General features: G+C 45.4%; 1 protein-coding gene across 1 annotated transcript in view; it reads right to left on the bottom strand.

Moving 5' to 3' along the window:
• The window catches only part of LOC139466664 (chromodomain-helicase-DNA-binding protein 1-like), a 77,876-nt gene that overhangs the window by 26,224 nt on the left and 27,881 nt on the right, over positions 1 to 23,771 (bottom strand). The window contains exons 6-15 of the mRNA XM_071248259.1: positions 18,867 to 19,023; positions 18,548 to 18,706; positions 18,343 to 18,432; positions 11,680 to 11,850; positions 9,934 to 10,047; positions 9,719 to 9,833; positions 6,968 to 7,124; positions 4,919 to 5,077; positions 3,718 to 3,826; positions 3,411 to 3,559 (exon numbers count right to left, since the gene is read on the bottom strand). Coding sequence (XP_071104360.1) covers positions 3,411 to 3,559; positions 3,718 to 3,826; positions 4,919 to 5,077; positions 6,968 to 7,124; positions 9,719 to 9,833; positions 9,934 to 10,047; positions 11,680 to 11,850; positions 18,343 to 18,432; positions 18,548 to 18,706; positions 18,867 to 19,023 — 1,380 coding nt within the window. The remainder of the gene's footprint in view (positions 1 to 3,410; positions 3,560 to 3,717; positions 3,827 to 4,918; positions 5,078 to 6,967; positions 7,125 to 9,718; positions 9,834 to 9,933; positions 10,048 to 11,679; positions 11,851 to 18,342; positions 18,433 to 18,547; positions 18,707 to 18,866; positions 19,024 to 23,771) is intronic.

Raw genomic sequence — 23,771 nt, 5'->3', positions numbered from 1 at the left:
TGGGTCTTACTGGGGCTTGTGGATGACTTTGTCTTGGAGAGACCATGGTGGGAATGAATAAGCAAACAGACCTGTCCAATCCATCGATAGTGCGTCGATCTGGTGAGCTCTTGGGTCGGGAACTGGACTGACATAAGCTGGAAGTTGGTAGTTCTGGCATGTGACAAATATATCCACGTGTGGTGTGTCCCATAACATGGTTATCCAAGCGAAGATCTGTGGATGTAGTGTCCATTCTGTTGCCACTATTCTCCCCTGGCGGGAAAGGCTGTTAACAAGGATGTTCAGTTTCCCGGGTATTGAAGGAGTCTGCCATGCAAACAATCATGTAGTCTCCGTCATCAGGGAGCTGGATCTGGTTCCTCCCTGTTTCTGAATGTAGACCACTACTGTGGTGTTGTCTGTGGCTATGAGGACGGTGGATTGGGAAAGATGTATCTGCCATTCCAGAATGGCGTAATAGATGGCATTCCTTTCCCTGCAGTTGTTCTTCTCCCCGGCGTTCCAAGATCACTGTACCGTGAGATCGTCCATATTGGCTCCCCATCCCCTTCCCGTCTGTAAATAGATGGTGTTCGGGTGTCGGAGAAGTCAGAGGGATACCGCTCATCACATGTTCTCTGTGATTCCACCAATGCAGGTCTCATACTAAGTTGGGAGTTAACTGAGTCTTGAACTCTAGGATCTGGGATTGTAGTGAATTTATCCATGTCTGTAGAGGACGTAGCATCAGCCTTCCTCTGAAGGTCATAACCTGTAGAGACGTTAAGTTGCCTAGAAGAGACATCCACCACCTCAGTGACTTGCTGGGTTGACTTGATAGGGATTTAATCATCATGATAGTCTTGATGAATCGATCCTCTGGTGGGCATAGATATCCCTTGTTAAGTTGGAATCTTGCTCCGATGTATACTCACACGCAAAAGAAACGCAAGTGGTTTTAAGCAAATAGGTAACAAACACGGAACCATAAATTGATAGGAGTTTTAGCATGTAGTGGTGTTATGGTGGAATGATGTGTCTGAGCGACAAACCAGTTAATGTGAGTGCCAAAATCCATTGAGTATCTGGAAACCGATGTAAGATCCTTAATCCATGAACGATGTAATGTGAAGCTAGTGTTGGGGTTGCATACTAACTTGTTGAAATCCTCGACTATACTTAGGAATTCCAGAAGTGGAGCCGTCCTATATAGCTTCCGCTTCAATGGAGGATAGGGTAGCCGTCATCTGGTCTACTACCTTACCTGCGTAGTAGGCCAAGGAGTACAGGTAATTCTTCTATTAATTCGATGAATGTATAACCCTCTGTGTAATCCCGCTGAGGTTAGTCGTCAGCCTGATCTTCAAAACACTCCGTTTCTGCTTCCATGTGACTGTGGGTAGCTTCCATGGGGGGTGGATAATCATAGTAATCCTCCGTGTCTACCCCGTGGTGTCCATCGTCCTCCGGTGTCCATGATTCCGGTATGATTAACCTCCATGCGGTTTGCGATGGTCCGTGAGTAACGTTAGCTATCTTCTCAGTCGGTGGACCAGTCAGTTGTCTGGACAATCACGTGTAGTCTGTTGACGGTTGATGGAGATCATACGGTAAGCTGATTTGCTGGACGGTCGGCATGGAGTCGTATGGTGTCTTAACGGTTGGCTGGCTGGGCCGCTTGTCGATCGGCTGGGTTGCCATAAACGGCTGGCCAATGGAGTCCGTGGGATTACTGACTGGCGTCTTAACAGTTGGCTGGCTGGTCGGCTGGCTGGATGGCTTGGTTGCCGTGGACGGCTGGTCCATGGATACTGTGCAGCTCCTGTATGGTATTGTCTCATGGTAGGGAAAGGTCTGCTGGGTTATACCCGGGTGGTTGGATGGCTGGCCGTACAGCTCAGCTACAGCCGTGTGTGATGATTGCACAGATGGCATCCCCCTAATGGTCTCATGTCCAGGGAATTCTTCTTTGCCAGAGCTATCTCCTTGATTTTCTCTATCTCTTCATCCAGGGTTGAGAGCCTCGCCTCAAACATATTCTTCATCATCTCCTGCTGAAGTGTTGTCGAATAAGACTCATAGAGAGTGCAGGAGATGGTTGATCAGCTGGAGAGGAAGTTGATTTCTCCGCTGTGATGTTTTCCACCTTCTTCTTGGTGGCCTTGCGGCTCTTAGCCTTGATCAATGCCTCGGCTATCTTAGTTAAGGTCTTTCAGATGTGTTGGGGCACTTCCAACATCTCTTATCTTCATTGCAGGAAGTGCCTCTGCACTTCCTCCAGTTATCATGATGATCACCCGTGATCATGAAACGGAAACACTTCTTGCCCCTGGGGGTAGATGGACACTCAATTCTGACCTCACAAACACCAAGCACCAGCTTTACTTACATGCGTGCGACCGTCACTCCAGCAGCCCTTAATATCTACTTATTGTCTATTATAGAAAACTTTTAGAATCTCAGATTAACTACCAACTCACTACCAAGCGCTAGATCATTACTACTATTACAATAGGTGTTGACTCTAGCTGCACTGGAAAAAAGTGAGGATGCTGCCATTGCTTACGTCATAGCTTGGGTGGTTATGATGCTACTTGGCAACAACTAGTTGAAACACCACTTCCAAACAAACACAAGTGTATCATCATCCATCCAAACATCAATCACATTAAAATCAGATCTTAGTTCTTGCTACCGCTAAACAAAGATCTGAAGACATCCCATTGCAGGTCATGTCAGACCGACCTTTGATCTGACCAATCAGAGCATCGCTTATCAGATCATGAAAGTGACAGTTGGAATGTGATTTTTGATTGTGCAACCTTTAAAAAAACACACACAGGGTATTCCGAACGACAGTTATGGGCTTTATTTCTGTATTCATTCAATCGAGACCATCTATTAGCCATTCCAGAATGTTCTTTTGCTTAATTTTTAATTTTTTAATTGAGTGTATGGCAAAAAATGTTTCCAAGCGAATTAGGCAGTTTGAAACTCGTGCCGTAAGGCTTGAATAAGCTGCCTTCTGATTGGCTATTGTCGACCTAGTTAGTTAGTTATTCCATTGATCGGTCAAAATTCACGAAAGGTCGGTCTGACGTGACCTGTAATGGGATGTCCTTAGATCTTTGTTTAGCGGTAGCAAGAACTAAGATCTGATTTTAATGAGATTGTCCAAACATACACAACTGTAACAATATCTGATCCAAATACATTGATATATGAAGCCTATTAAAAGACTTTATTTGCATCGTTATTGTATTGAGATATTCAGTTTGTCGGATTAGTTTCTCACATTGATAACACCATGAATCATTTGATAAAAGCCTTCCCATAACCCACCACGATATAGACATGTATACTGTCACTGCATGTATACCAGCTAAGAAGCCACCCTATAGCAATACTACTGTGCCACATGCCCGTACCCTCTTATTGCGCTCCTCCAGCTCCTGGGGGGTCAGCTGTTTGCGGGGTTTGCGCTGGAGATCTGGTAGTGGGCCCACAAGGCTCTTCTCCTTCTTGACACGTAGAGTTCTCTCCCCTGATGCAACGTCAGACTGCACAATGCGCTCCACTGACAACACAACATTAGGAGCTGTAATACATAATGTTACGAACATCAAGCTTTGTTACATATTTATGAATGCTAGTTTTGCCATGACTGTTTTCCCACCCATGTAAGTGAAAAGTATCAAGGTTACCATTCAAAGAAGGAAACCTACACTGACCAACCTTCAAGTAGTTCTTCCAAAGCCTTTCTGTCAGCAACAGTGGTGTCCTTAGAGTAGTCCGTGCCTTCAAACATGTACATGCTCTGCGGAGCATCTTCATCCATCTTGTCCTGTGCAACACAACACAACACTACACCGAACCTTAAACACTAACATGCTCTGGGGGTAACATTCACCCATCTTGTCCTGTACAACACAACACAACACAACACAACACAACACAACACAACACAACACAACACAACCAAAACCTTAAACACTAACATGCTCTGGGGGTTATATCAAGCCATCTTGTCCTGTACAACACAACACAACAGAACACTACACCGAACCTTAAACACTAACATGCTCTGGGGGTAACATTCACCCATCTTGTCCTGTACAACACAACACAACACAACACAACACAACACAACACAACAAACACAACACTAAACCTTAAACACTAACATGCTCTGGGGGTTATATCAAGCCATCTTGTCCTGTACAACACAACACAACACAACACTACACCGAACCTTGAACAGTAACATGCTCTGGGGGTATCTTCACCCATCTTGTCCTGTGCAACACAACACAACACTACACCAAACCTTAAACACTAATATGCTCTGGGGTTATCTTCACCCATCTTGTCCTGTACAACACAACACAACACTACACTACACCATACCTTAAACACTAACATGCTCTGGGAGTATCTTTACCCATCTTGTCCTGTACAACACAACACAACACAACACTACACCGAACCTTAAACACTAACATGCTCTGGGAGTATCTTCACCCATCTTGTCCTACACAACACAACACTACACAACACAACACAACACTACACCGTGCCTTAAAGACTAACATGCTCTGGGAGTATCTTCACCCATCTTGTCCTGTACAACACAACACAACACTACACTGTGCCTTAAACACTAACATGCTCTGGGGTTATCTTTACCCATCTTGTCCTGTACAACACAACACAACACAACACTACACAGTACCTTAAACACTAACATGCTCTGGGGTTATCATCCCCGATCTAGCCCTATGTCACACAACACTAAACCACACCTTAAACACATTTTCTACTGACATGACCAGTTACATCTAGGGCGCATAAGGAGTTTATTATATATTAGTCAAGTCCCAGGCATCCCAGTCATTACGGCTTGGAACCAGAGCATGAAAGTTTTGTGCAGACTGACCTCCTCTGTCTGGGGTGCCTCCTCCTCCTCCACCTCCTCTTCCAGCTGCCACTCCCCGTCGATGCTGATTCCCAAGTACTTCTCCAGGTCCATGTCCCTGCTGTCATCCTCATCAGCATTCAGCAGCTTGTCTACACCAAACCTCAGGACATCTTGAAGCTGATACAGATCACAGACCACAGATCAGAGCTGCCGTGTTATTGTGACGGCTGTTTCATCAAACTGTCAGATCTCGATCACCACTCTGGTCACAAACTTTGCACACTTGTTGTACAGTCTCAGTGATACATTATCTTTTAAAAGTAAGTACATGTTTTTTTTGAGAAAAAATAGAATAATTTACCACATAGTTCAAATTGGTAGGAAGCTGTTCTGAATATATACTGAGCCGCAAAAGTAACGTCACCATGGATAGATATATGAGAAATCTTATTTGTCCAAACACTGTAAACATACTTTGAGACATATTAAAAAAATGAAACTTGGCAAAATTGATCATCAAGGTTGAAATGTTCTTAAAGTGAAACACAACACTAGTCTCTGAGAAAATGGCATCACAAGTCAGTATCTCGTGTGGCCGCAATGTACTTTGATGACTGCCATGCAATGTCGATACATGGATTGGATGAGGCGGTTGATGAAGGCCATAGGCACTTGAGCCCACACTCTGAGGAACGCCTGACGCAGTTCAACTGCAGTTGTCGGCCTTGGTCGGACGTCATTCAGCCGTCTTTGAATCTCGTCCCACAGGAGCTCAATGGGATTTAAATCGGGACTGAGTGCAGGCCACTGCATGGTTCTGATGCCATTCTGCTGGAGGAAGTATCTTGTTGCTCTCGCAGTGTGGGCACGGGTGTTATCATGCTGAAACTCGCGGTGACGTGCCAAATGAGGTATGGCATGTGGTCTCAAGGCTTGATCGATGTACCGAGCTGCTGTGACACCATTGCCGCTCCCTGGACGGATGTTTTGGAAGACCACAGGGCTAAACCTCTGTGCAAGACCAATTCCAGCCCACACCATACTGCTCGGACCACCACACGAGTCTCTCTCAACAACACAAGCATCTGAATATTGTTCCCCACGGCGTCGCCAGACTGTCTCTCTCTGCCATCTGCTGTTTAGAAACAGTAACGGCTCTCATCTGAGAAGAGGACTCTTCTCCACTGCTGGTGTCGCCAATACTGGTGATGTGTTGCCCACTGAAGACGTTCCTGGCGAGGTGTCAGAATGGGTCCTCGATGTGGCCTGTGACAGTGGAGGTGTCTGCTTGTCAACCGTTGATGCACCGTGTCCGCACTAATGTGTCGCTGGTATGTCCCAATGGTCTGTCGAGCAGTTTTGTTTCCGCAGCAGTAACAAAGCGATCTTGAAGATGCACAATCTGATGATCCTGATGTTGGGTGGAGACCCTTTGTCTTCCACTAAGTGGTTGGTCATCTCTAGTGTTGGTGGTCTGGTACCGTTGCTGGAGCCTGTATATGGTCCTTACATGGACTTGAAATGCATTGGCTACCTGCCGGGCATCCAGCTTGCAATCGTCCAAGGGCTTTGTAGTCGCTGATTTCTTGTCAATCTTGGCATGTGGTAGCAATTCAATAACGAATGAATGGGTGAATTTTTATAGGGCAAGAAATGGGGGAAAGCATGTATGTACATTTCAATTTGCACGGAACTCATGTGCATCGGGTTACCATGGCCATTGCCGTGATGCATTTGGGGGATCAGTTTTATTGTCATCTGCTTTGTTTTTTATCATCAAATTTTCTTTTTCCTGACAAGGTAATGCTAAATTTTAGACACTTACCCAGATATTAAAATAACCACTTTTCGTGTAATGTTACTTGGGCTGACTTTTCTTTTGCGATTCAGTATAGTTCTGAAACAAACTGATATTTCACAAACTCATCAACACCACTTGCAGCACTTCAATAGTTCTTGTCACTGCTTTAAATGTGACACAAAGGAGAAGCAACTGTTTTTATCTTCACCACTTCAAGCAGGCTCAGGAAAATAGAAGACATCACAGATATTCGAAATATTTGCTACCTGTTGTCTGTTGTCTGCAAACAGTAAGTGCTTCCCGCCAGCAGTGAACTGCCCACTCTCTATCACCTTGTCGGTCAGTTTCAACTTCTGCTCAGCTCTGGCCAGAATAATCTCCTCCACTGAGTTGCGCCCGATCAGTCGGATCACCTTCACTGGCCTGATTGATCAGCATCATTGCACATTTCACAAAACCATAACATAAAGTAATATATCATGAATAATCAGAACCTTTAGTTTTACACAAATATACAATATCAGTAAAATATAAATATCTTTTACATTTGCATACTTATCCTGCATTACTCCTTAATGCATTCACTGCTTACCTTATGACAAGAAGACAGCGCAATGCTGTGAAGAAATAAAGATGTTGATTCCAAGTCCCACTTTTATATGGACCATCGCCACTGTCATGTGACCTTGATGACAAGTCACCTTCTTCATATCACTGCCTGTCACCTGAACTTAAAAAACTTACTTTTGAGCTTTCTGAAGCCAAAGTGGGGAGGCAAGTCTGTGACAGGGAATCCTTGAACGTAGTAATGCCATAGTAAACTATACAAACGTCAAAAATATTCAGATTTTATTAAATTTTTCACTTATCCTGCATTACTCCTAAATGCATCTGTATCGCACGGTGTGGAGGCGGGAAACCTTCAGAAGTACATAAACCTCCATAATTCACACCCTGAAAACATGACACAAGTTGGTCGATAAACCGTGACGTGGAAAGGGTCAGAAAAAACGCCATTACGGTAGGATTGTTCAAATATCAAACAGATTGAACATAGGAATTAAAGAGTAGTTCCCTATTTAGTAATAAAGAAAATAATAGCTAGCCAGATAATTCTTAACTTACTGTGTCATAGAGCTCATGTCTGACAAAAAAAGATTGTCTAATATTCTTCCACTTGCCGAATCTCAGCAACTTGCACAGGGAAGTAGACTGGCTCTGTATAAAGTGAGTTCATTATTTATGTCGGGGGTTGGTAACCTGCTGGACTACAACCAGAGGGGCAAAACCAGATGGCTAGCGCCCTGATCTCATAAGGGTTATTCGCTCTTGGGGGATCCAGTCTGGCGATCTTGTAAGCCTGAAGGATGACTGCACATAACATACATCATGAGATGGTGCTTTTGGCATGTAGCAAACAGGTTGATGTTTGGTTGCCCAATCTTCTGAAGCAGTAACTGAAATGCTTCTGTGTGAAGTTTCCACTCAGTGGGAGCCACCCTGTCTGGACGATCCACTAGTTGAACTATGAACTGTAGTTACAAACAATCCACTAGATAGAAAAACCTGAATGTCTGTTGAAGCAGGGAGTGGGAGTGCGTTGTGCCCTGATTGTGCCAGGCACCACACCACACTGCTGTTGTCTGTGGATATTGGAGTTGGACAGACTGTAGATTCTGCCAATGGGATATGGCCAGAATTATCACTTCCAACTGTCACTGTGCCACTTTTGATGAGCGTTTGACCATCGCCGCGAGGCTGTCTGGCCTTGCAAGGTGAGCACCCGTCCCCTGAAGGGAGGCGTCTATGAAAAGGTAAAGATTTGGGGATATCCCGGATAAAGAGACTCCTCCTAAGACATTCGACTCTACTGTCCACTAATTGAAGTAAGTCCTTAGTTGACCCGGTAGAGTGATGGCATTGAGTGGATCCTGACACCTGATGTCATCTTCCTCGCCACACGATGGGATTGCTGCAAAATACATTTGTGAGTAACCTGCCTATATATTGTAAAACTTGCTGGAGAAGGATTTACACAAAAATTACATTTAGAGTTTGGCCAGCATGCCAAACAACGTGGATGAGGGTCCTTGGAAGATTTTTTTCAACGACAATTATCGCAACACGCAAGCATAAGTTACGCAAATAAAGAATTGTTGATGAAACGGGATTGGAAACGGGATTGGAAAAGTGTTGTAGAATTGAACAATATTCTGTTGTTAAAATCTTTTTACAATTGAAAGTGCATACAATGTTGATATAAGCAACTCAATGTAACGCCAAAGCTACTATTTTTTAAAACACATGAATATGTTAAAAATACATAGCTGAGAATTGTAAACAATTTGACTACGTTGGCAGGCAAACAATTGTAACACAAATTCAAAATGGCGGTGAACAAACAGCATGTGGCAAGAAAAAAAGACAGAGTCTTCTTATGCCTAAATAATCCACATAAAACTACACAACATGGTGAAAGTAATATGAAAGGAATGCATCACCCATTGCAGACCAATTTTAGGCCGAAAACTGAAGGTCTAAATTAATCTAATTTGATGAGCTCCGCTGGGACACGTCCTTGCTGTAGCGCGACAAGCAGTGAGGTGAAGAAGGAGACTTGTCATCAAGGTCACATGACCATGGTGATGGTCCGTATAAAAGTGGGACTTGGAATCAACATCTATATTCTTCAGCCAAGACTATCGCCGTTGCGCTGTCTTCTTGTTGTCGTAAGGTTAGCAGTGAATGTGTTAAGGAGTAATACAGGATAAGTAAAAAATTAATTATATTGAGAACAACCTTTCTAAGGACAAACCATGATAGGTTGGCAGATCACTTGACCAAAAGCAGGTAACTTTAGCACACATGTTAATACAAAAATCACAATAAAAACACAGGATCTATGGCCTGTGCCAGTTTGGGCATCATCTTACAGAGAATTTTCATTGTAAAGACCTTGGAAATGCACATACTGTGAGGATTGCGACTTTCCAATCAGGAAGTCGGGATCAACACACCTTGTCTGTCCAATCCTGTGAGCTCTGGCAGCAGCTTGGAGGTCGTTCTGCGGGTTGAAGTCACTGTCCACGAAGATAACCGTATCAGCAGCAGTCAGGTTAATCCCTTGACCACCTGAACAACAGATAGTAATGAGATAGTCGAGGCTAACGCAACATGACATCACTGATGTGACATCACATGGCTTTATGAAATAGATAAAAAAAACACTGACCTGCTTTTGTGCTGAGAAGAAAGACAAAGGTTTCATCGTTCTCATTGAAATTACGGACAGAGAGAAACCTTTCTTCCCCTCGGACTGACCCATCCAGACGTTCATATGTAAAATCTACAACAAATAGGAATACCGAAAGTGAAAACAAATGTATATCATAAAAAAATATCTTAATAAGAGATGCCACATTAGGATTATCACCTTATGATCCATGTGTCCAATGTGAAGATTACAAAGTAGAATATGGGGAGTGGTTGAAAAGCTCTGAGCCTAAATATGATGGACTGCATTGATGGAGATGGCTGCGAATATATTTTCAACATATCCCCTCTGAGGTCCACACACTTCTGACAACTTCTGGAGTGCCTGCATCCTCTTGGTGTAGAAGTCTTCCTCCTGGTGGTGTAAAAAGTCCACTACAGCAGAAATGACATCACCATTTCGATCATGCTTCCCAGACAGTTTGGGAAGATGTGACATTCTTCAGTGCCAAATCTGGTGGATGTTGGTATCCTCAAACAGTTGCTCATGCAGATCAGCCTAACATTGGCCATTAATGGTCTGACCTCATAGGAAAAGTCCTTAATGCCAGCTGATGAAACAGACTTTGCCTTCTTTGGAGGAAGAGACATCAGAAGTTTCAAATGCTTCGAATATTTTATAATCTCTGGCTGATAGTGGTGAACCCAAGACGCACCTAAGGTTACCACTCGCTTAACAAAATCAGCTGGGTTTGCTTCGATGTCAATTCTCACAAGAGATGATGAACCTTGAGTGTTTCTGATCAGGAGTCAGAAGCCCTGGAACCCAGTGTGCTGAAACTTTTGTCATGACCATTTCATTCTTGAGAATGTTCTCAACTCCCTCATGAGATGCTTACTGTTTTGGTCATTTCGAAATCCTCAAGAAGGAGCATCATCCCCTAAAGGTTGACACCATGTTTGCATGGTTGGCTGTTGGAGTTAGCCCTTTCAGTTGGGAGATACTTGATGATACCTTTCTTAATTTTCATCAACAGTGAATACCTAGTCACTTTGATGCCTGAAGAAATATGGTGCCTGGTTGAGTGTGCAGCCTGTCAGCATGGAAAGTATTGTCCTGAATACATGCAAACTGTTGGGGCATACTATACATCCTTCGTAGTTTCAGCCACCCATTCATAGTTGCTTAGACCAACAACTCTGATTTGGGGATTAGAGTCCATAGGACTGGATCCTCATGAGCAACCAACAACTGGACCCTACTGACCTCTGTAACACAGCTAAACCCTGACACAAGCAACTGAACACTGGACCCTACTGACCTCTGTAACCCAGGTTGACAACAAGCAACTGCCAGTTTACTTTAGAAGGAAACACACCACCTGACCACTCTTGGCGGTACTGACCACTGTAACCACTTGACCCAACTGACCTCGGTAACCAGTTGACTGTACTGACCCCTGTGACCACATGACTGTACTGACCTCGGTAACCAGTTGACTGTACTGACCTCTGTAACCACCTGACTGTACTGACCTCGGTAACCACCTGACTGACCTTGGTAACCAACTGACTGTACTGACCTCTATACCCACTTGACTGTACTGACCTCTATACCCACTTGACTGTTCTGACCTCTGTAACCACCTGACTGTACTGACCTCTATACCCACTTGACTGTACTGACCTCTATACCCACTTGACTGTACTGACCTCTATACCCACCTGACTGTACTGACCTCTATACCCCCTTGACTGTACTGACCTCTATACCCCAGGTAGTCCTGAAGGATGTCCAGCATGTGTGTCATCTGGGAGAACAGGAGCACCTTATGTCCAGACTGCTTCAGGTGGCACAGCAGCTTGTCTATCAGCACCAGCTTCCCACTTGCCTCCACCAGGTGCTCACCCAGCTCAAACGGCTCCGGCTCCACACCTACATCATATAAAAAACCCAGTACATTACCAACATCGAACAATAGTTATCATTGTTAATAATTTTAAGAATACTACCTCTATTACATATCTGCTATAAATCCTGTATTTTGGCTTCAATCACACTAACTAAAATTTTCAGATTTTCAACAGACATCCTCTTCACTGTCAATTACACACAATTAGTTGCCGCCAGTCGTCTCGTAACTACCCTAGCGGTGACGTCACAATGGCTGCCATATCACTTTTTTCCCTCAACTCCTCCTAGAGGTAGATGAATTGGGGAGGTGGGAGGGAGTAATTTGTATGTAATAGAGGTTGTATTCTGAAAATTATTTACAATTATAACTATTGCTCTATAATTCTTGTCGAAACCTCTACCTCTGTTACATCTCTGCCAGAATATACCAGAGGGACCTTGGTGGGATCTGCCTCTAGTAACTCCCTGAGATTGTCCATAAGAGCTCCCCATCCCAAATTTGACGCGTTTGTGAATAGATGATGTTCTGGCATCGGATAAATCCGCGGGATGCCACTCATCACATGTTCTCTGTGATTACACCACTGGTGGTCTTGTAGCAAAGTGGGAGGTAACTGAGACTGGAACTCTAGGCCCTTCGATTGTATACACTTGACCCATTACTGTAGAGGACGTAGCCTCAGTCTTCCTCTGAAGGTCATAACCTCTAGAAATGTCAAGTTTCCTTGCAGAAACATCTACCACCTCAGCCACTTGCTGGGTTGACTTGAGATTGATTGGATCATCTTTATAGTCTTGTCGAATCGATCCTCTGGTGGACATAGATATCCCCTGTCTCTGGAATCTTGCTCCGATGTATATAATGTCTTGGGACCGGAGTGATCTCTGACTTGGCTGAAGTGACTAGTGTAGTGTTGTGTTGTTTACATGGTGCACGTGCACCATGTAAACAACACAACACTACACTCCTCCCTGTTTAGAATATACAACACAACCACGAAGAACTTTAAGCATCACAAGGAGGAGGAAATGCGAAAAAGTCACAATGCGAGAATGCGAGAATGCAAAAAAGTCACAAATCAAGTCTTATAGGAGGTTGGCGAAGTCGTTATGAACGTCGCATCATCATGGATGGCGCCGGTGTGGTTTTGGGGAAAGACATTTCACTTGATGGTGCATCGTCGTTTGGAGTCATTGTTGTCCCAGTGGTGGAATGTGGTGTTGCAGGCTGCTGAGGCATGGTCTGTGATGTCTCAGGAAAAGTAGACTTTGTAGTCTGCATTTCTCTTCTGTGAAGGATGTCTTCACTACCTGAATCATTGTTAGGAACCACAATGATGTGATCAATATGCACATGACTTGGGTGATTGTCAATGTCCACAATGTAAGCAAGGGGGCCGATTCTCTGCAATATGGAACCATAGACCCACTTGTTTGGACCTCTAAATCTTCTGATGGCTACTCTTTGTCCAGGTTCAAACTGTCTCAAGGTAGGGTTTCCACCATCATGTGTTATCTTCTGGCCTATTTGTTTCTTTGTAACATGTTGTCTTAGATTTGGCTGGAGCAAGTCAAGTCTTGTTCTGATTTTTCTCTTCATTAGCAGTTCTGACGGAGTTCTTCCAGTGACTGTGTGAGGAGTAGTTCTGTACACCATCAACATATTTGCTAACTGTCTCTGGGGATCAGATTCTTCTGAAGTTTTAAGGTGCATCTTCAATATCTGAACAAATCTCTCCGCTGCATCGTTGGTTGCTGGGTGACACAGAGCACTGCGCAGGTGATTAATTCCATTCATCTTCATAAAAGTGTTGAATTCTTCTGAGGTGAATCGTGGGCCGTTGTCAGATACTAACTGTTCTGGTGTGCCATGTGTAGCAAAGATATGTAGCAGAGTTTCAACTGTCTTGCTTGTGGTTGTTGAATTCATCAGGTACACTTCTGGCCATCTGGAATAGGCATCGATTAGAATGAAGTAATTTCGTCCTTTGTATTCGGCCAAATCAATGTGAACTCTTTCCCAGGGTTGTGATGGCCATGGCCATTCATGCAGTGGTGCGGATTTGGGCATGTTTCTCACAGATGTACAATTTTCACAGGATTTAACAGTCTTCTCAATGTCTGAATCTAGTGATGGCCACCAAACATAACTTCTTGATACTCCTTTCATCCTGACAATGCCAGTGTGCTCGGAATGAAGTTCTTCGAGTACTCTCAGCTGAAGTGAGGATGGTATGATCACGCGGAGTCCCCATAGTACAACACCTTGTTCTTGGTTCTAGGTATACCTTGCACTTACCAGGACTTGGTGATACGCTTTTGTCAGATCAATTTTCGAGAAGATTTCACTGCCTGCTAGAGTTGCAAACAAATCCGCCGCTTTTGGGAGGGGGTACTTTTCCACTTCAATCCACTGGTTTAAGGTAACTTTATAGTCCCCACAGATTCTCACATCGTTTGATTTCTTAGGAATGACAACAATGGGTGTTGCCCAATCACTTGAGTTGACTTGAAGTTCGCGGACTTGTTCTCGGTTGTGTTGTATATTCTAAACAGGGAGGAGTGTAGTGCTGTGTTGTTAACATGGTGCACGTGCACCTTCGCGCACTGCCAATTCGGATGTGACATCCCATGTCGAAGTGACGTCACTGGCGACGTCTGCTTGTCATTGTCATCGTGGGTTCCCAAAGTAAACAGGCATTAACCAAAAAGGCATCTCGTTATCTTTACGCACTAGTTACTGAAGAAATACTTAGGCCAATACACTACAACTAGGAAACCTAGGTAAGTCATAAGCTGGACCAAGAATATCATGTTCTGATGTAGCTGATCTTTCACTTGGTCTGCCAATCCAGATAACCATGGATTCAGACTAGCTGGAGTTTGACGAACTTGATGACTGGCGCTGTAATCCTGGTGAATAGCCAAGGTGCTATTGCTATCCCAAACGGTAGGACTTGGAATTTTTAGCGTAGGCCATTGATTGCGAAAGCATAGATATTTCCTAGGTGATGGGTGTATTGGGATGTGAAGATATGCATCTGTAACATCTAGGCTGATAAGTCAACTTCCCTTTTTCAACGTCAACCGCAACTTCCATATGGATTCCATCTTGAATTTTGGATGGGGCACCAGATATCTCTTGTTGAGGGTCTTTAGATCCATTATCATCCTCATCTCGGTTGTGTTCTTCTTCGGGACTAAAAAAACTGGGGAGTAAAAACCTTTAGTGTTGTTGGACTCCTTTAGTTCCCTAATGGCTCGCTTCTTTAGTAGTTTCCCGACAGCCAATTCTGCAGCTGTTAACTCTGCACCGGTCAGGTGAAATCTTGGACCCACGGAGTGTATGTTCAGACTCGGATGTTTCCTTAATCGTAGCTTATAACCTGACGTCTAGAATCCAGAGGTTGGGCGTAACCTGCTTCCAATTTTTAGCATATGACAGAAGGGGCTGGGTGGCGTAAATAGCAATCCATAGATGTAACCAGGTCGAAAGGGTCTATTACATCGGAGGGGGTTGTAAGGAAGTCAGAAGTTTCCTTCCTCTCTGCCGCATGATCTTCCACGACAATTATATCCCCGTTTCTTGTAGTCTGGCTGGCAAAAAGAGTTCTGCGAAGATTGTGGCTTGTCGTACCACCGTCTCAGTTGGAACAAATCCTTCCCGGAGGGTACAAACTTCTTCTTAGGAGGCTGTTTGGGCGCAGATGACTTATGGTCCCAGGGTCGCTTGTGAGAATGTGATGACTCATGAGCTCTTGCCGCAAGGTCTAGGTGGAAGTCTGGAAATGCTCGGCTGTATCTTGTTTCACTTCCTCTATCACATTTCTGAGTTTCCCGTTGAAAGTTGTGGTCACTGATATTGATTGTGAGGTCACAAACTTGCTGGTCTGGCTAGATGCAGCCCTTGACCTAATCTGGGATAGGAGCTGCTGTCGCTGTAATCGAGGTAACCATGAGGAAGTCCAGACTTGGGATGATAGTAAATCTGCCTGCATCTTAACGGAGTCAAGGAGGCTGTGGATTAGTCCGACTTGATCGGTCCTAATAGTCATCAGCGTTTCCGGCGCAATTCCTTCATAGAATGGTTGTAGTATGGTATGGTGGTATGGTGTGTCTGATTCCGGCTACGAACCAATTTATATATGCCCGATATCCATGGAGTATCTGGCAACTGATGCTAAATCCTTGAAATGTGATGCTGATAATGTAACGTTCATGTCGGTATTGTGCGCTAATTTGTAGAAATCCTCATCCAAGTGTTGGAACTCCGGAATTGTAGTATCGTGCATCAGCATCTTGCGGCTGGCTTGGGTCCTGTTGGATGGTCAAAAAGTAAGACATGGTCGGTAGCCTGGGTAGCCGTCGGTGGTTGGCCAATGGAGTCCGTGCGGCTGCTGGATGGTTTCTTCACATATAGCTGACTGGACGGCTTATCCGTCGGCTGGAATGCCGTGGGAGGCAGGCCCATGGGGCGTCTGGCTGGTATGGCTGGTAACCGTGGATGGCCTGTCCACCGTGCGGCTCACGTACGGCTCCTGTACAATATTGTTCTCTGGTCTAGAGCTGGCTGGCCAGTTAGCTGGCTTGGTGACTGGTCCATGGTTTGGTAACCAGGACCCGCACCGTGGCCCATGCCCTTGCTGTGGTCCGTGGGCTTGGCCGTGCGGATCAGCTTGTAGATCTTGTGTAGCCTGGCCCACGGCCATGGATGAAGATCTGGTAGCCTTTGCCAGAGCTACCGTCGCGATCTTAGCGTCCATATCTCACAGCTTGGAATCGAGCATGTCTTTCATCATCTCCTGCAGTTCTCTCAGAAGTTGTTGGATGAACCTCAGGGTGAGAGCAGGAGATGATGGGGTCACTGGAGAGGGAGGGAGAAACTGATTTTTCAGTGACAATCTTGTTAACCTTTTTCTTCGCCGCCTGTATCCTCTTGACCTTAGTCGTGGCCTCTGACATTTTGGAGAATATCTCTTCGGATGTTTGGGTGCATTTCTCACATCTCTTCTCCAATGTGCAGGTCTTCCCTCTGCAGTTTACATGAGGATCTCCCGTGATCATAAATCGACCGAACTTCTTACACCCGGGGGTGGTGGGAGACTGCATGGCGACCTCGCAAACCCAACACCAGCTATACTCACGTGCGTGTAGTCTCTTCCAGCAGCACTATTACTTAACTATATATTTATTTAAATGTCTGTTATTATAGCAATCGTATTAGAATAATCTCAGGTTAATGTGATCTACTACCAGGTGCTAGATTGTCACTAGTATTATAGTAGGTGTTGACTCTAGCACACAGAGGAAAATAGTGGTATGGCAGTGAAGAGGATGTCTGTTGAAAATCTGAAAAGTTTAGTTAGTGTGATTGAAGTCAAAATACAGAATTTATAGCAGATATGTAATAGAAGTAAAAGTTTCATAAGTTATCATACGTACAAACCAGTACAGAGCACATCATATATTCAACCTGGTATATGATCCACATTATTTACATCCCAGCACATTAGCCACATTATTTACATACATCCCTATACACTAGCCACAGTATTTACATACCATTTCATTAGCTACATTATTTACAGCCCTCTACATTAGCCACATTATTTACACTCCTTTACATTAGCCAGATTATTTACATCCCTCTACATTAGCCACATTATTTACATACCTCTACATTAGCCACATTATTTACATCCCTCTACATTAGCCACATTATTTACATCCCTCTACATTAGCCACATTATTTACATCCCTCTACATTAGCCACATTATTTACATCCCTCCACATTAGCCACATTATTTACATCCCTCTACAATAGCCACATTATTTACATCCCTCTACATTAGCCACATTATTTACATTCCTCTACATTAGCCACATTATTTACATCCCTCCACATTAGCCACATTATTTACATCCCTCTACATTAGCCATATTATTTACTCTCCTTTTCATTAGCCATAGCATTTACATTCCTCTACATTAGCCACATTATTTACATCCCTCTACATTAGCCATATTATTTACTCTCCTTTTCATTAGCCACATTATTTACATCCCTCTACATTAGCCACCTTATTTACATCCCTCTACATTAGCCACATTATTTACATCCCTCTACATTAGCCACATTATTTACACCCCTCCACATTAGCCACATTATTTACATCCCTCTACAATAGCCACATTATTTACATCCCTCTACATTAGCCACATTATTTACATCCCTCTACATTAGCCACATTATTTACATCCCTCCACATTAGCCACATTATTTACATCCCTCTACAGTAGCCACATTATTTACATCCCTCTACAATAGCCCAGTTATTTACAACCCTCTACATTAGCCACATTATTTACATCCCTCTACATTATCCATATTATTTACTCTCCTTTTCATTAGCCATAGTATTTACATTCCTCTACATTCGGCACATTATTTACATCCAAGTTTGATACTGAATTAACAATGTCTATAGCTGCAAGATATTGTTCCCCATTACCATCAAACAGGTACGGGTGGTTGACACACTTCCTTAACTGCATCAGGATGTTCATGAGGCGGGGCTGTACTGCAGTGCTGTTGAAGGCTTCTGCAACACACAACCAGATCCATCAGTCCTCCCTACCCACAGGACAAACTCTTGGAAGACAGTACAATGAACTACTGCTACTTCTACCAGCACCCAATGTCATCTACATAGGTACCTAGGTCCCTGGTGAGGATGCCCTTGTACAGCTTCTTCTGAAGACCGGACAGTCCATGGTACAGAACCACCTCTGTCTTGTTGGGCAGGTCTGCCAGAACATTGTTCTTGGTACGCCTCAGCAGATAGGGTTTCAGCAACTCATGCAGCTCCTCAAGGCCTGCAACAGATCATTTCACTGTTGAAACATACCTACAAACATAGATAATGTTGCTTTGAAATTATACACCAAAAGTATACTCTTGGTTTCCTTTTTTCTCGATAAAAACCCATTTTGGATTAAGAAATACCGAAAGTGAACTCCTCTAGGCCCCCTCTACCTTCTTCCTTCTCTGTGTTGCTGTATGTTTCTACAAACTTGTCGACCTTAGACATCCGAAACATCCTTGGGGCTATGAAGCTGAGCAGGGCATACAGCTCTCTGAGGTTGTTCTGTACAGGCGTTCCGGTGAGCAGCACACTGCAGGAGATATCCCACTGCAACAGCAACTGACAGTCATGTCACAGTTCATAGACTGCAAACATCCTCATCAAAGGAACCATAGATAAATAACTCTTAAACTTTGGGCTTTGTTATAAAACTGGCATAACAAACAGTCTTCCATGTCACAACTCAGTACAACCATCTTAACTGTTCAATCTTCTATATCACAACTCAGTAAACCATCTTAACTGTCCAGTCTTCTATATCACAACTCAGTACAACCATCTTAACTGTTCAGTCTTCTATATAACAACTCAGGGCAACAATCTTAACTGTTCAGTCTTCTTTATCACAACTCAGTACAACCATCTTAACTGTTCAGTCTTCTATATCACAACTCAGTAAACCATCTTAACTGTCCAGTCTTCTATATCACAACTCAGTGCAACCATCTTAACTGTTCAGTCTTCTATATAACAACTCAGTGCAACCATCTTAACTGTCCAGTCTTCTATATCACAACTCAGTGCAACCATCTTAACTGTTCAGTCTTCTATATCACAACTCAGTACAACCATCTTAACTGTCCTGTCTTCTATATCACAACTCAGTGCAACCATCTTAACTGTCATGTCTTCTATATCACAACTCAGTGCAACCATCTTAACTGTTCAGTCTTCTATATCACAACTCAGTGCAACCATCTTAACTGTTCAGTCTTCTATATAACAACTCAGTACAACCATCTTAACTGTTCAGTCTTCTATATCAAAACTCAGTGCAACAATCTTAACTGTCCAGTCTTCTATATCGCAATTCAGTGCAACCATCTTAACTGTTCAGTCTTCTATATCAAAACTCAGTGCAACAATCTTAACTGTTCACTCTTCTTTATCACAAGTCAGTACAACCATCTTAACTGTCCAGTCTTCTATATGGCAACTCAGTGCAACCTTATTAACTGTCCAGTCTTCTATATCAAAACTCAGTGAGGAGTTGTTGAGGAGTGATGAGCTAGTGAGGAATGAGGAGGTAGTGAGGAGTGATGAGGTGTTGAGGAGTGATGAGGCAGTGAGGAGGTAGTGAGGAGTGATGAGGTAGTGAGGGGTGATGAGGTAGTGAGGAGTGAGGAGGTGGTGAGGTGATGGTGAGGAGTGAGGAGGTGGTGAGGAGTGATGAGGTAGTGAGGAGCGAGGAGGTGGTGAGGAGTGATGAGGTAGTCAGGGGTGATGAGGTAGTGAGGAGTGAGGAGGTGGTGAGGTGATGGTGAGGAGTGAGGAGGTGGTGAGGAGTGATGAGGTAGTGAGGAGTGAGGAGGTGGTGAGGAGTGATGAGGTAGTCAGGGGTGATGAGGTAGTGAGGAGTGAGGAGGTGGTGAGGTGATGGTGAGGAGTGAGGAGATGGTGAGGAGTGAGGAGGTGGTGATGAGTGATGAGGTAGTCAGGGGTGAAGAGGTAGTGAGGAGTGAGGAGGTGGTGAGGAGTGAGGAGGTACTGAGGAGTGAGGAGGTAGTGAGAAGTCAGGAGGTGGTGAGAAGTGAGGAGGTAGTGAGAAGTGAGGAGGTGGTGAGGAGTGCGGAGGTGGTGAGGAGTGATGAGGTAGTGAGGAGTGAGGAGGTGGTGAGGAGATGGTGAGGAGTGAGAAGGTGGTGATGACTGATGAGGTAGTGAGGAGTGAGGAGGTGGTGAGGAGATGGTGAGGAGTGAGGAGGTGGTGAGGAGTGATGAGGTAGTGAGGAGGTGGTGATGAGTGATGAGGTAGTCAGGGGTGAAGAGATGGTGAGGAGTGAGGAGGTACTGAGGAGTGAGGAGGTAGTGAGAAGTGAGGAGGTGGTGAGGAGTGCGGAGGTGGTGAGGAGTGAGGTGGTGAGGAGTGAGGAGGTGGTGAGGAGGTGTTGAGGAGTGAGGAGGTGGCGAGGAGTTGGTGAGGAGTGATGAGGTAGTCAGGGGTGATGAGGTAGTGAGGAGTGATGAGGTAGTGAGGAGTGAGGAGGTGGTGAGAATTGAGGAGGTAATGAGGAGTGATGTGGTGTTGAGGAGTGATGAGTTGGTGAGAAGTGAGGAGGTGGTGAGGAGTGATGAGGTAGTGAGGAGTGAGGAGGTGGTGAGGAATGAGGAGGTGGTGAGTGAGGAGGTGGTGAGGAGTGATGAGGTAGTGAGGGGCGGGGAGGTGGTGAGGAGTGATGAGGTAGTCAGGGGTGATGAGGTAGTGAGGAGTGAGGAGGTGGTGAGGTGATGGTGAGGAGTGAGGAGGTGGTGAGGAGTGATGAGGTAGTGAGGAGCGAGGAGGTGGTGAGGAGTGATGAGGTAGTCAGGGGTGATGAGGTAGTGAGGAGTGAGGAGGTGGTGAGGTGATGGTGAGGAGTGAGGAGGTGGTGAGGAGTGATGAGGTAGTGAGGAGTGAGGAGGTGGTGAGGAGTGATGAGGTAGTCAGGGGTGATGAGGTAGTGAGGAGTGAGGAGGTGGTGAGGTGATGGTGAGGAGTGAGGAGATGGTGAGGAGTGAGGAGGTGGTGATGAGTGATGAGGTAGTCAGGGGTGAAGAGGTAGTGAGGAGTGAGGAGGTGGTGAGGAGTGAGGAGGTACTGAGGAGTGAGGAGGTAGTGAGAAGTCAGGAGGTGGTGAGAAGTGAGGAGGTAGTGAGAAGTGAGGAGGTGGTGAGGAGTGCGGAGGTGGTGAGGAGTGATGAGGTAGTGAGGAGTGAGGAGGTGGTGAGGAGATGGTGAGGAGTGAGAAGGTGGTGATGACTGATGAGGTAGTGAGGAGTGAGGAGGTGGTGAGGAGATGGTGAGGAGTGAGGAGGTGGTGAGGAGTGATGAGGTAGTGAGGAGGTGGTGATGAGTGATGAGGTAGTCAGGGGTGAAGAGATGGTGAGGAGTGAGGAGGTACTGAGGAGTGAGGAGGTAGTGAGAAGTGAGGAGGTGGTGAGGAGTGCGGAGGTGGTGAGGAGTGAGGTGGTGAGGAGTGAGGAGGTGGTGAGGAGGTGTTGAGGAGTGAGGAGGTGGCGAGGAGTTGGTGAGGAGTGATGAGGTAGTCAGGGGTGATGAGGTAGTGAGGAGTGATGAGGTAGTGAGGAGTGAGGAGGTGGTGAGAATTGAGGAGGTAATGAGGAGTGATGTGGTGTTGAGGAGTGATGAGTTGGTGAGAAGTGAGGAGGTGGTGAGGAGTGATGAGGTAGTGAGGAGTGAGGAGGTGGTGAGGAATGAGGAGGTGGTGAGTGAGGAGGTAGTGAGGAGTGAGGAGGAGGTAAGGAGTGAGGAGTGAGGAGGTTGTGAGGAGTGAGGAGGTGGTGAGGAATGAGGAGGTAGTGAGTGAGGAGGTAGTGAGGAGTGAGGAAGTGGTAAGGAGTGAGGAGGTGGTGAGAAGTGAGGAGGTGTTGAGAAGTGAGGAGGTAGTGAGGAGTGAGGAGGTGGTGAGGAGTGAGGAGGTAGTGAGGAGTGAGGAGGTGGTGAGAAGTGAGGAGGTAGTGAGGAGTGAGGAGGTGGTGAGGAGTGAGGAGGTGTTGAGGAGTGAGGAGGTAGTGAGAAGTGAGGAGGTAGTGAGGATTGAGGAGGTAGTGAGGAGTGATGAGGTAGTGAGAAGTGAGGAAGTGGTGAGAAGTGAGGAGGTGATGAGAAGTGAGGAGGTAGTGAGAAGTGAGGAGGTGGTGAGAAGTGAGGAGGTGATGAGAAGTGAGGAGGTGATGAGAAGTGAGGAGGTAGTGAGAAGTGAGGAGGTGGTGAGAAGTGAGGAGGTAGTGAGGAGTGAGGAGGTGGTGAGAAGTGAGGAGGTGGTGAGAAGTGAGGAGGTAGTGAGAAGTGAGGAGGTGGGGAGAAGTGAGGAGGTGGTGAGGAGTGAGGAGGTGATGAGAAGTGAGGAGGTAGTGAGAAGTGAGGAGGTGGTGAGAAGTGAGGAGGTAGTGAGGAGTGAGGAGGTGGTGAGAAGTGAGGAGGTGGTGAGAAGTGAGGAGGTAGTGAGAAGTGAGGAGTGATGAGAAGTGAGGAGGTAGTGAGAAGTGAGGAGGTGGTGAGAAGTGAGGAGGTGATGAGAAGTGAGGAGGTGGTGAGAAGTGAGGAGGTAGTGAGAAGTGAGGAGGTGGTGAGAAGTGAGGAGTGATGAGAAGTGAGGAGGTAGTGAGAAGTGAGGAGGTGGTGAGAAGTGAGGAGGTGATGAGAAGTGAGGAGGTGGTGAGAAGTGAGGAGGTGGTGAGGAGTGAGGAGGTAGTGAGAAGTGAGAAGTGAGGAGGTGGTGAGGAGTTGGTGAGGAGTGATGAGGTAGTCAGGGGTGAGGAGTTAGTGAGAAGTGAGGAGGTGGTGAGGAGTGAGGAGGTGGTGAGAAGTGAGGAGGTAGTGAGAAGTGAGGAGGTAGTGAGGAGTGATGAGGTGGTGAGGAGTGAGGAGTTAGTGAGAAGTGAGGAGGTAGTGAGGAGTGAGGAGGTGGTGAGAAGTGAGGAGTTAGTGAGAAGTGAGGAGGTGGTGAGGAGTGATGAGGTGGTGAGGAGTGAGGAGTTAGTGAGAAGTGAGGAGGTAGTGAGGAGTGAGGAGGTGGTGAGAAGTGAGGAGGTAGTGAGAAGTGAGGAGGTGGTGAGAAGTGAGGAGTGATGAGAAGTGAGGAGGTAGTGAGAAGTGAGGAGGTGGTGAGAAGTGAGGAGGTGATGAGAAGTGAGGAGGTGGTGAGAAGTGAGGAGGTGGTGAGGAATGAGGAGGTAGTGAGAAGTGAGAAGTGAGGAGGTGGTGAGGAGTTGGTGAGGAGTGATGAGGTAGTCAGGGGTGAGGAGTTAGTGAGAAGTGAGGAGGTGGTGAGGGGGTAGTGAGGAGTAAGGAG

This window comes from Haliotis cracherodii, unplaced genomic scaffold (assembly GCF_022045235.1).
Source record: "Haliotis cracherodii isolate W230 unplaced genomic scaffold, xgHalCrac1.p SCAF_19, whole genome shotgun sequence".
NCBI lineage: Eukaryota > Metazoa > Mollusca > Gastropoda > Lepetellida > Haliotidae > Haliotis > Haliotis cracherodii.
The sequence above is the reverse complement of the archived record's forward strand: the minus strand, read 5'-3'. Positions and strand labels throughout refer to the sequence as shown.